Raw genomic sequence first — 12,778 nt, 5'->3', positions numbered from 1 at the left:
ACCAAGTTAAGCAATCTGCAGGACTACTCCCCCCAGGCACCCTCCCCACCCCGGGCATAGATGAGGCCCCTCAGAGTCTTCTGCTTTGGGCTGCCATCATGTGTGCTGTTCCAAGGGATAGGGAGAGGGAGGTAAAGTCCAATGACATCATCGAGCCCCTGGGTCCAGTTGTTCTTAAAGTCCCCCGCCGACCCCCTCGCAACTACCAGTGGACTCCACAGGCATATGAACTAATATATTTCCTCCGTGGGTGAGACTAACTTTAGTCACATTTCTGTCACTTAGTAGTTAGTATTACTGTTTTAGTAGCAAAGGTTCTCAATAGAGATTATTTCTATTTACTATCAATGCTCAAAACATGTTTAATTACATGCCCATAGCCTTTCCAAAAGTTTTTTTTAAACATTGAATACTAAGCAGTTTTTGTCTATAGATCTCATAAGAAAGGGTGTGTCCAGATTGCATCATATCTCACATGCACACACGAAGAGACAGCCACACAGTATCCATGTTTAGCATCCCCAGAAAATGGCTATTGAGAGGCAGTGCTCTTTTAAAACAGGGCCAGTGGCATATGTATTCACACTCATGATTGCACATTTATTGATTTATAATTTGTGCCCTGCTTACTGCCAAAAAGGCCCTGGAGTGGCTGACAAAATAAGACAAAGACACAATAGGGCCATTAAGAAAAATCAAAGATCAAGCCCACAGAGAAAACGGGATTTCTGATTATAGCCCCAACCCAGGTGAATATAGCTGCTTCAATGAAAAATAATTTATTTAGCTCTTAGCTTTCTGGCAGCCATTCAGAATGTGTCATGACGGGCACAGAGAACTGGGCATCCTTCATGTCCCCAGCTCAATACCCACAGCCAACGCCAGGCTGGAACAAGCACCGGGACAAGCCTACTGAATACACGAATGAGTGCGGGAGGGAATGGCAGATAAAAGAACCAGAGCTCCCTGAGAGCACAGTTTATACCCTTGGGCCTGTACCACTCATCTGTTCATCCACCATTCAGGAGTGCCTGTGGAGGCCACACTCTGCCTGGTCGGGATCTGGAGCAGGATGGATACCAAAGTGAGTCAGACATCATCCCTGCCTTCCTGGGGCGGCTCTCTGGCTTGAAGAAAAAGCTCAGGGCAATGTCTGTCAGTGTTCATAGCAACTCCTAGTTTCTTCACTGCTCCCCGAGAAACAAGGTCAGAAACCAAGGCTGGGAAAATGGAGTTGTAGGAGGAACAATAGTTATCTTGGTGATTACACTTAGACAGCACTTGAAACCCTAGAAAACACACACACACCATTACCTCATCGGATACTTACAGCTCCTGGTGAGGTAGGTAGAAGAGGAGGGTGTGTCTCCTTTGTCCTGATGAGCATACTTAAGACACAGAAGGGAAGGGGACTCTCCCAACCTCTCTCAGAAAGTGGCAGTTAGGACAGTACCCTGGGCTGTCCCACACCCCATGCTGCCTGCCTGTGTGTGGCCCCCAGGAGCTCAGAAACAAGTTATCATCGCCCAGAATGCCTCCTCTGCCCGGATCAAGACCAGCCCTGCACAATATGGGCATCACCTGATGGTGTGGAGATTACAGGTCCCGTGAGCAAGATACCAGGCCCCGACATCCTGCAGTTACTAGAACACTCAGACCCCACTCGCTCAAAGGCTCCCAGCAGCCCCAGCCCCAGGCACCTTCTGTATAGCTAGAAAGTGATGCTGAGATTACAGGTGAGTAGGACATAGTCCGCACTACTTAGCTAGGGCAGGTTGATAAGGCACAAAGCGGTGCTGGGTGGAGAGATGGCTATCAGGGGAGCATTTCAGGGAAGAACTACGCAGAGGAGAGGAAATTCAAAATCAGGGTGATTTTGCTGTGTGTCCACTTGGTATTGCTTATTCAGTCGTGCTAGACACACTTTGCACTTTGTCCACCCTCACGCCCATAAAATTGGATGCAGAGTTAAAGAGCAAAAGAGAGGCATAACCTTCCCCACATTTAGCAAAGTCGGCCAAGTGGACTGAGCAAGGGAAATGGAATACACAGCAGGAGATACCTTGACAAAGTATGGTGTATCCTAGAGAAGGCAAGAGAGGTCGCTGTACCAATGACACACCAGCCAAAGCTTGTTCTTGTTGCCACAAAGAGCCCTTTAAAATACATTTATGTATATAGTCTTGCTGTGTGAAACATGTAGATAGAGACAGAGATAGATTCCTAACTCAGAACTCATTCTTAAGTGCACACACCAACATGTGTTTCGTATTTCCCAATTTATCCCGGAAACTATATGCATTGTTTGACTGCACAAGTTGGTATTAAACACACAGCCATTGCAAATGGGAATGGGAGCCACCACTCTGGCACCTCCCCAGTAAAGTTAGAGTCTCCCCGGCCAGGCTGTAAATTTCACTGCCTGCCTGCTAAGCAGCCAGACATGGCGCAGCTCCATTCAGACAGGCAAGCCCTGGGCAACCCGGTTCACCCCATAACATACCCTAGTCAATGCCAGCAGAGCTTTCAGCTCAAAGCCATGGAGCTGTTCACTGCCAATAATTAGCACCTGCCTCACACCCACTGCATGTGAATCACAATCCCCTTCTTGATGGGTATCTCTGGCTCCTGAGCGTCCAAACTCACACCGAACAAATGCACAGAGGCATCTCCAACTCTTCCCTCCTCAGGATATCCTGGACCATTCCAGAAGACAAAGCAAAACTCAAGGTGTTTCTTTTCCCACAAAATCACAGGCCTCCAGACCCAGGGCCCTCCGACTGGCCATGGTGGGAAGCAGGCAGCAGGCAGCAGGCAGGACTGGTCTAACCAGCAAGGTGGTGACGTTGGAATGCTTAGTCCAAACCCATGCTCCCTGGGACACTACCACTGCTGCCTGCCCCCACTGGCCACATAGGCCATCAACCTCTGAAGGAAGGGGCCAAGGAAATCGGGCCTGGAGGGGAGTGTGGGGCACAGCACACGGATACTCTGCTCCAAGTCTCCCTGAGTGAGGCCTAATCACCAAGTTCCGCGCGCAGCCCGGGGCTCCACACATGAAGGCAGCCACATTCTCCACATAACCAAAGCCAGGCAAGAGAAGAACACATTTCCACTCTACTCACAGTCTGGTGAGCTTCGGTGTGCTCTGGAAAAGCAATTCTGGAAGGACTTGGAGCTTATTCTTGTTCAGACGCCTAAAGAGGAAAAAAAGAATGAAAGCATATCAAGGGGGCATTAAATTGGATCAAATGTGTTATTCACAGACATTACTTCAATCAATCAATCAATCAATCAATAGGTATTAGGAGACTTTCTAGATCAGTGGATGTGGGATGCTCAGCATGTGTAAGGCAAACTGCACCTTGTGGAGCTTGCGGTCAATCAAGTTGGAGATATAAGGCAAAGGTCCTTGTAAGCAAGGACAGAGCATGCATCCTGCCCCTCCCCATCACAAGCTTAGGAGAGACACCACTAATGGATCACAACATTCTTTCCCACGGACCCCAGACAAGCCTCTTGAATTTTTCTCACCACATGCTCCAGATAGCTATAGCCAAGTGACGGAACTGGCGTGTGAAATGGGTCCCTAAAAAGAAATAACATAACAGAAAATATTCCAGATCCTAAGTGATGAGGGGGGAGGGATAGACCGCAGTTGCCATAGGAACAGTGAAGAGGGTGAGGAAGATCATCATGGATTCAGGGGCCCAAGGGAATCCCTGCCAGCCTGGCTTTTCGGACCAGAGCAAGGCAGGGCTGCATTTGACTTTTGTGGGCCCTCGGCACTTTTGCCTTTGTGGGCACCTTCCTCCATAAACAAACAAACAAACAAATCCTATATAATAAAGAGCTAATTTGCAAATGGTCATCATGCCCTCAAGCTGTCACACCATAAGGGCTCAGACACTCAACACTGGGGAGAGAGGAATGGGGACCAGCCAGGCACAAATGAGCTTGTGGGAGAGGAATGGGGACTAGCCAGGCTGCGGCATGGGAGAGGGACAAGCCGCCCGCCCCGCAGTCCTGGGCATCAGCGGCTGTACCTGCAGTCCAGGAGAGGGACAAGCCACCCGCCCATGGTCCTGGGTGCCTGCAGCTGCGGCCCAGGTGAAGCAGCCCACCCACAGTCCTCCTGTGTCCTGGGTGCGGGGCGAGGCAGAGGCAGTTAAGGGTGATCAGGCCAGCAGGGGAGCAGTTAGGGGCGCTCAGGCAGGCAGTCAGGCAAGCAGTTAGGAGCCAGCGGTCCCGGATTGCGAGAGGCTGTCGGACATCCCCCGAGGGGTCCTGGATTGGAGACGGTGCAGGTGGGCTGAGAAACCTTCCCCCACCTTGCACGAATTTCATGCACCGGGCCTCTAGTATGTATGTACACATATGTACATATATACACATACATATATATATTATACACATATATATTATATTTTGCTACTATGTTGATATGAAAACAAATATATTAGTATTCTATATTATAACATGTACTCTGATCTGAAAACTCATGTTTTTTCTTCTAAGTTTAGAAGAAATTAAGACATTTTCATGAGTCCCTAAAAGTATTGTTAACCCTGGGCACTGTCCCCACCATGCCTCATGACATAGTTGGCCCTGGGTCAGGGACCACGGTCTAGGTGGGCAGTGTGGCTGGAGGTAAAACTCTGCCCAGGGGGGATGCCCCTTGTTGGATGGTGGCAGCAGAGCTGGGAATGGTCCGCGCTAATGCCACAGAAAATAAGGCATCTGAGCTTCCGATGGACGCCGAGCCTTGTGGTGGCCTCCATGCAGGCTGCTGTCCTGGGAGCATGGGCCTAAGGAGACCCGATCTCATGCTCCCTACCCTGCCTCTGCCCTAGCATCTCTACACAGTCTAGTCTGCGAATGCCTCAGCAGGGTCCCCTAATCTTCCATCCCCTGAGCCCCCAGAACTCCCTGGAGGAGAAGACAGTTCATAGCCTGGCTGAACTCTCCACTCAGAGTGAACAGTGTATACTTGGTTACTTGGGGGAACGGTAGTCTCCCATTTGCCAGCTAAGCAAACTGGAGGGGATGAAAAAATGAGCTGCTTCTCACCTACTGACCCCAAAGCCCACGCTCCTCGCACCGCATCAAGCAGATATATTCCCTGAGTGGGATTTTGCTAATTTCCCCCTTTCATCCCAGGTGATGGCTGAAGACTTCTGAAGGACAGGGGACTAGAAGGAGGTCACAAAGGGCCAAGCATGTGAGGGGGGAGCATTTACGACCTTAAAGAACAGGGCCGCTGTCAGCAGTGCGCTGCTTAGCCCGAGGGCTTCACGCTCTGCGTGGCAGGTGTGAGCAGCGATGCTGTCCCCAGGCTCCTGACAGAAGCGGGACTGGAAACGCTCACAGCTCACATTCCCGCTTGCCCCATCGGCGGCCTGACTCCCCTGCTGCTGCACTTTATTTTTTTAAGAAGTTTAAATTTTATTTTTCAATTACAGTTTACATTCAATATTATTTTGCATAGTTTCAGGTGTACAGCATAGTGTTTAGGCAATCATATACTTTACAAAGTGCTCCCCCCAATATTTCCAGCACCCACCTGGCACCAATCCAGGCTCTTTTAAATCTTTTATTTTTTCTTTATTTCAGGTTGTGGTAAAAAACAATAAATCACAGAACATAAAGTTCACCATCTTAACCATTTTTAAGTGTACAGTTCAGTAGTGTTAAGTATATTCACAATCTCGTGCAATGGATCTTCAGGGCTGTCTTATAAAACTGAAACTCTATACCCATTAAACAAGGCCCCGTTCTCCCCCACTAGTGCCTGGCAGCCACCATCCCACCTTCCGTCCCTGTGAATTGGACCAGAGCTCTTGGATCACTCCTGGTATCTGCTCGTTGTGTGTTCCTCTCACTAAAGTGTAAAGAAAGCGGGAGACCAGAGCAGAGCAGAAGGAGGGAATCTAGTTCCTTATTTAGAACAGTGCCCATAGAGTCAGTGGTAAGTCCCTTTAAATCACATGCGAGCACTGGTCCTGGAGAGGGCATGTTCGTATGACAGAATGGTTAGGGCAGGGTTATATCATGTTCTTGCTATGGGACTTGGGAAAGGTTATCTAGCCCACTGAGCTTCAGTTTTCCACCTGAAAAATAACCCTACTCACTGGGTTTCTGTAAGTCTTTTAAAAAATATGTTTTTGATTGATTTTAGACAGAGAAGGGAGAGGGAGAAAGAGAGTGAGAGAGAGAGAGAGACATCGATTGGCTGCCTTCCCACATGCCCCTTACCAGGGATTGAGCCCACAGCCTGGGCATGTGCCCCTACTGGGAATTGAACCTGCGACCTCTCAGTATGTGGAATGACACTCAATCAACTGAACCACACTGATCAGGGCAAGGTTGTAGAAAGTCTTAATGACACAGTGTATACATAGTGGCTAGCAAGTGGAAGCAATCAAAATGGTGCTTATGGAGTCCTAACTGCATGTCAGATGCTACGCTGCATGCTGGATGTGCAGGATCGTGGGCAGCAGAGCTCAAAAGTAGGAGTCATTATTACCCGCATCTCATTGATAAGATCTGAGGCCTAGAGAAGCTGAGCACATTCCAGAAGGCCAGTGCTCAGCAGTGGTGGAGGCGGGATTTGGACAAGGTGGTCTGCCTCCAGCGCCCTGGTTCTGAACCACTCAGAAAACACAGCTATCTTCCCGTTTCCTTTTTGTTCTTTCCCCCTCCCTCCGCCGCCCCATTTATCGAGGGTTGCCACCTCTTCCATCCCAGCCTGGACATCCATCCACCCTGAGTGCCTTTCCCTCCCTGAACAGGACTCTCTTGCAGGGAGGTCCCTAAGGCCAGAATTGGGTCTCTGTGTGGCTTCTTCTGAAACCACCCTCTATTGTCACAGCCACACAAAGCCTGGTGAGAGTTACACTCAGGCAACCAAAACGCCAGTCTCGGCAAAAATCCTAAAATCCAGCCCACTGCTGCCTGTGTGCTAAAAGCCCAAAACCAGAGTTGAAGCTAAAAATAAAACCAGCTTGGCCCTAGGAAGGGAAGGAATCATTTTCAGTTCTTTGCCGGTATTTGTGGCTGGACAAAAATAAAAACACAACCAAATTTAGCCATTTGTGCTCTGCCTGCCTCTTCGTAAACCCTGAATGAGGAGTCCAGGGTGGCAGGGCGGACGGGCTGGGCTGGGCTCTTCTCCCCAGAGCCTCGGGGTCTTTCCACTTTTGTGTGGGCGGGCCGCATGCAGGTTCTCCATATCACAAAGAGTTCCACACCCCTTTTCATTTGTGGTTAATTCGAGAAGTAATTCATGTTTACTCAGTGAACCAAGCTGGCCTGAAAGGTCTTCCTTGAAGAGCTGATGAAGGCTCCCAGCTGTATAAGATGCACTTCTCGCGTGGCTGCTCTAAGAACAGCTCCTGAACAGGGAACGGAACAGAATGGAGTATGCCTTTCTCCTGAGAGGGACAGGTGATCACTGGGCTGCCAACAGTGCCTTTGGCCATGGTGCCTTCCATCACCACTCAAGCCATCTACTCCTCTGTCACCCTGAGCCCAGAGGTGGAATTCTCCTGCCATAGTTCAAGCTGGAAATAAACTCATGATGCCTGGATGGAGAAGAGAACTGAAAGGGACTGGTATGAGGACAGATCTCAGGAGGTCAGGAGAGGGCCCACAGGCCAGGTCAGTGATGGGATAAAGCCCATGGTGGGGCGGGGGCGGGGGTGTTCCCAACTCCCTCTAAGGTCAACACTCTTCCTCAGCTTTCTTGCTGGAACAATGGGGAGCACCAACGTCAAAAACCCACTAGCTGCTAGTTGCAAGGTCACTGCTTTTCAGCCTGAATTGGGAAGCTTCAATAAACAGAGCCTTGTGTTTGCAGTACTGCTGATGACATTCCTGGAGGTGCCTGGGTGTAAGATCTAATTAGAGGTTTATGCCACTAATTAGGTTTGTTGAATTCATTCACTTTTTTATCTATTCAACCATCCAACCATTAATTTATCCATGCAACCAGCTACTATCTGTCCATCCATCCATACATCCACTCACCCACCCACTTATCCAACCATTCATTTATCTATCCATCTAAAATCCAATCATCTCCGCAGTTATTTTTCAATATAAATATATAAAATTAATATAATTTAGCCCCTTCCAACATCTGCATGAATAAAATGCAGATGAATAAGAATGTCAGATGGCAGTGGAGAAGACAGACATGAAAACATGAAGTTACACCATGATCTTGTTGGGAAAGTTATTGTGGGAGCACAGAGGAAGGGCGGCTAACCCAGACCTGAGTGAAGGAAGGCTTCCCAAAGATAGTGGGTTAGAGTTTACTTATGAAGCATGATTGTGACTCTTCAGGAGAAAAGGAAGAAGGTTCTAGACCTCAAGGGCAGTATGTGCATGGGATGGAGGGCTAGGAGACTGAGGAGCATTTGGGGAGCAGGCCTGCATTACTGGAATAGCAGGTGATTTGAGAAACACAGGGATGCAGCTGTAGAGCTAGACAATGGTCACATCACGAGGGCACCTGTGGGTCATGACAAAGGATCTGGGCTTGGCTGTTTATTGAGAGCCATAGAAAAGGGGTAAGCAAGGGAATGATAATCTGGTTTGGATTTTAGAAAGTTCTCTTGAGTAGCAGTAAGCCTGTTTTGAAAGAGGGTGAAAGTGGAAGCAAGGAGACCAGTTAAGAGAGCTCTTGAGGAATCACTGTGGCTGTGTGAGGACCTGGTTAGGATGAGAGTGGTATTGGAGTTCAGGAGATATACATGATGCATAATCAACAGGGTTTTGTGACAGAATGCACATGAGGGTTGAGGGAGATACAGAACTGAGGTGCTAAAAGTGACCCCTGGGGCTACCGCTTGGGTAACTGGTCAATTGAAATTACCTATCACTGTTGAAAGAAACAGAGAAGGGAGGACTACCATGCAGAAGAGTCAAGATTTTTATGTCACAGGAGTCTCTCAAATATGTTCTGACAACTAATAGCAGTAGCTAGTAATAACACTAAGACCATAAGCCAGGCATTTTTAATCACTTTGCCACCTCAATTAATACCCCACAGAAACACTCTGAGCTAGTACTCTTAGTCACCCCATAATCAGGAAACAGAGGCCTAAGAAGGTTAAGGCACTTGCCCAAAGTCAAACTTGACTGAAATGGTGGTGATGGGATTTAAACCCAGACACCTGATTCTAAATCTGTGCTCTTAACTACTATGGATAATGATGATATTTGAGTTAACCCTATACACTGTCTCAATTTATGACCCAATTGTGGGTCTCATCTTCCCATTATGTTCTTAAGGTCCTTGAGAGTGGGAAATACGTCTACAATACCCAACTTCAACTGACACGGCTCTCAGCAAGCAAGGGGGCCTTGCTTCAATAAGGACCCATTGAATTTCATGAATAAATCATAAAGTAGAAGGGAGCCTGAAGAGTCAATACCCTTTCTGGGCTAGGTGAGGGGTGCCACCTGCTTGGAGATGCATAGGACTCCCACAGGGCCCACATGCTTGAGTCTGTCTGCAACCTCCAGAATCTTCTTAGAGAATGGGCTTCCAGACTCATGGGCCTTACTGACAGGCCAGGCATGAAGAGGACAGGGCTCAATGCTTCTCCTCACTAGGTTAGGGTAGGGTGAGAGGCTTCCAGAATAGAAAGAGACATGGTATGTCAGCAGCAGGCCAAGCACCACAACACAGCAAATCCCTTCCTTTTCTCTAGGGCCTGAGGGAAAGAGAGAGTCAAAGTGTGCTGACTCCCCAAAGTCACCAGAATTGTTTGCTTTAGTAATGAAATCAATTGAGTCTCCTTCCCTAGGAACTCTCCTAGGCAGCCTGAATGACTTCCTGGTCTACTGGTACTTTCAGAAACGCCAACCCGTCTAAGCAACAAAGGCCAAGTTGACTTTGTTTTTCAGAGTAGAAACTCTGCCCTCCCCACAACCCCCACATGGGGGAATGAAGAGGCCCCAGGCTTCCTGTGAGCTGGGACTCCAGATGGGAAGGCCCAGGGATGATGGTAGGGTTCAGGACAAGGCAGAACCAAATTGCAGAGGCCTCAAATCCCAGCTCAGAGGTGGTGCCATCATCCATGAGGATGTACAGTTGTCATATCTGGGGAAGTCTGTGAGCAGAGTCAGCCCCTAATTTGGGACTGTTTCCACAGTTGCTTGCCTTATCACCTGACAGCCTCATATTTTCTTGGTTTCCACACCAGTCAAACAAATCAAAATCAGGTTATTCTCTTGCTATGAAAATTTTCATAATGCAAATAGGATGTAACCTGATCAGTCTAGTAAGAAACCTGATTTGTGATGCTTGTTGGTTTTCACCACTGTGGGCCTCGGAAATATTCCCCACATGTGTGAGAAGAATGCCTAATTTGCCTCAACACCCATGACCACTTTAGTTGGGTGACTGGCTCTACTTTGCCATTAGGATTTCCTTTTTAATTTTTAATTTTTATTTTTTGATAGTTTTATTGAGATCTAATGGGGGTTTCTTTTTAATAGTACCAAGCCACAATTAATTTTGATGGTTTGTAAGCAAGTTGACTTAAGTCTTGTCTTTCACGGAATTCAGCATTTGCTCCATGACATTTAGGTGGGATTATGCCAATTCTAAAAATCTCTTATTTTTAATTAGTAACTTAAAAAATGTCCTAATAGCAATTAAAAACCTTTATTTTTGATATTTCTGTAGGAGAAATAACTTTGACGTCATGGTCTAAAACTCTTTCCCCTATGCAGTTTTTTCCTCATTGAAGTTGTTTAAGAGAATCCTTTTAAAAAATAAGTTAAAGTTTATTTTAGAAACACAATTATTATGTAATAGCAAAACAGTATCTCATTAGATACCTGACAGGGCTGAATGGTTTAACCTCTGCAATGAGCTTTTTGTGTTTCTCAAAGACTCAATAAATGGTAGCTGTTGCAGTTGCTATTATTATCATTATCATCATCATCATCATCATCATCATCATCACCATCATCATCATCCCTAGATGTTCCAGGAGGTCAGAAATACTGGAGATTTATTCCTCCTTCATAGATGACTATGCTGGTCAGCAAGACTATTGGCAGTAACAAATGAACTCCAAAATCTCATCAGGTTAACACAGTAGGTACAGATTCCACACTCACATAAAACACTTGCTCCATCTGGTAAGATGCTGTAGAGAACTTGAGATCTCCAAGGCCAAAGTGCCTGAGGAAGAGATGGAGGAAGGAGCCACACCAGCTATTAACTTCCTTGACCTAGTAGTGATGCATGTCACTTCTGCTCTCCATGCATTGGCTAGAACTATTCACATGGCCAAACCTAACTGCAAAGGAAGCTGGGAAATCCACAGGGACACTTGAATATTTGGTGTGAACTATCATAATAACCTACTTGCTTTAGCATCAAAGCAATAATTTTGATCTTTTTGTTCTTTTTGTTTCTTCCTTTCGTCTGTTTTTCTGTCAATATAGGGCACATATGGTGTGCTAAGTGCTGTGTGAGATGTTTTATACATTATCTCAATTTACCCTAAAGCGACTCTTGAAGTAAACATTGTTATTGTCATTATTTTACATTATGTACAGAAGGCACAGAGAAGGTATGAAACTTGTCTGAAGTCACACAGCTAATAGATAATGTTTAGATAGAGCTCTCTCTGACACCAAAATATGTGCTTTGAACATCTTCATCATTCTTCTTCCTTAACCCTTTGGTGCCTGGTTGACCGGGAGGCCTTGCTTCAATTCTAGGAGAAAGACCAGCAATGACGAATATTTGCCCATTTTATAGCTGAAGAAACTGAGTTAAAGCAGTCTAAAAAACTGAATCTGTGCCCCTTCTCCTTACTATCCAAAGCCCATTTAATGGTTTCAGAAGAAGGCTCTGAAAGCCCCAGGAAATCACTGTCCCCAGGGCAGGAGGAGGAATCCTGAACCCTCTCTTAAGAATATTTACCTTTGTTTCCCTCTCCAACCTAAAGCGTCTGTCTATGCAAAATTTCACCAAGGGTATTCTCAGTCCCAGCCAGCCCATGCAGGTGACTTTGTTCCTAGCTGTATATACATAGTTCTAGAGAGCTCTGGGGCTTGCCAGGGATCTCACTTCGCTGGGATCCAACAAAGGATCAGGCATGAAAAGAAAACAAACACAAAGACCTCTAAACAACCCTTTTGAACTTTCCCGCACCTCACATTGGACCAATTTTCCTCCAATTACACGGTTGTTAAGGAGAATGCAGAGCAGACCAGTGGCCCAAGCCTGCCTTGCCTCTGACCCCTGTCCCAGCTGCTGCTGTATGCCCAAACACGATCCAGAAGACCTTGATTTCTAGGAGGAGAGCAGGGGGTGGGGGAAGAGAGGCAGGGGTCCTGTCTGGGCAGCTGCAGCAGGACGCTACTGGCTTTACAGGGAATGAGCCAAGGGCCCCGCGCGTCCTCTTGTTCCAGGACACAAGCCCTAAGTCATTTTTTCCTAAAACAATGTAGGGAACCCCAGGGGCTGTGACCAACAGGCTACTTTATCTAGGACTAAAGTATGAGCAGGGGTCTCTAGGGATCCCCCATTGGATTGTACATGGAACTACATTAGTATACCAAGAGCTCAGACTTCAGGAAAACATGTCTACCGTGGAAGAAAACACATTTTTATGTATGTGTGTGAATGCACAGACACACGCAACATCCACGGCAAACAAAATGCACATGCAACTTAACAGAGTCATGCGTGTCCTACAGAGATGGCCAGATGCATTCCAGACAGTCGGCCACTTGGCTGTGGCAA

The 12,778-nt window shown here is 47.1% G+C and overlaps 1 protein-coding gene across 1 annotated transcript in view; it reads right to left on the bottom strand.

Moving 5' to 3' along the window:
* SLIT3 (slit guidance ligand 3) overlaps positions 1-12,778 on the bottom strand; it is a 560,992-nt gene that overhangs the window by 457,546 nt on the left and 90,668 nt on the right. The window contains exon 4 of the mRNA XM_080675632.1: positions 3,126-3,197. Within this exon, the coding sequence (XP_080531758.1) occupies positions 3,126-3,197 (72 nt within the window). The remainder of the gene's footprint in view (positions 1-3,125; positions 3,198-12,778) is intronic.

Source organism: Plecotus auritus (assembly GCF_963455305.1).
Source record: "Plecotus auritus genome assembly, chromosome: 6".
NCBI lineage: Eukaryota > Metazoa > Chordata > Mammalia > Chiroptera > Vespertilionidae > Plecotus > Plecotus auritus.
This window is presented reverse-complemented; position numbering and strand designations above follow the sequence as displayed.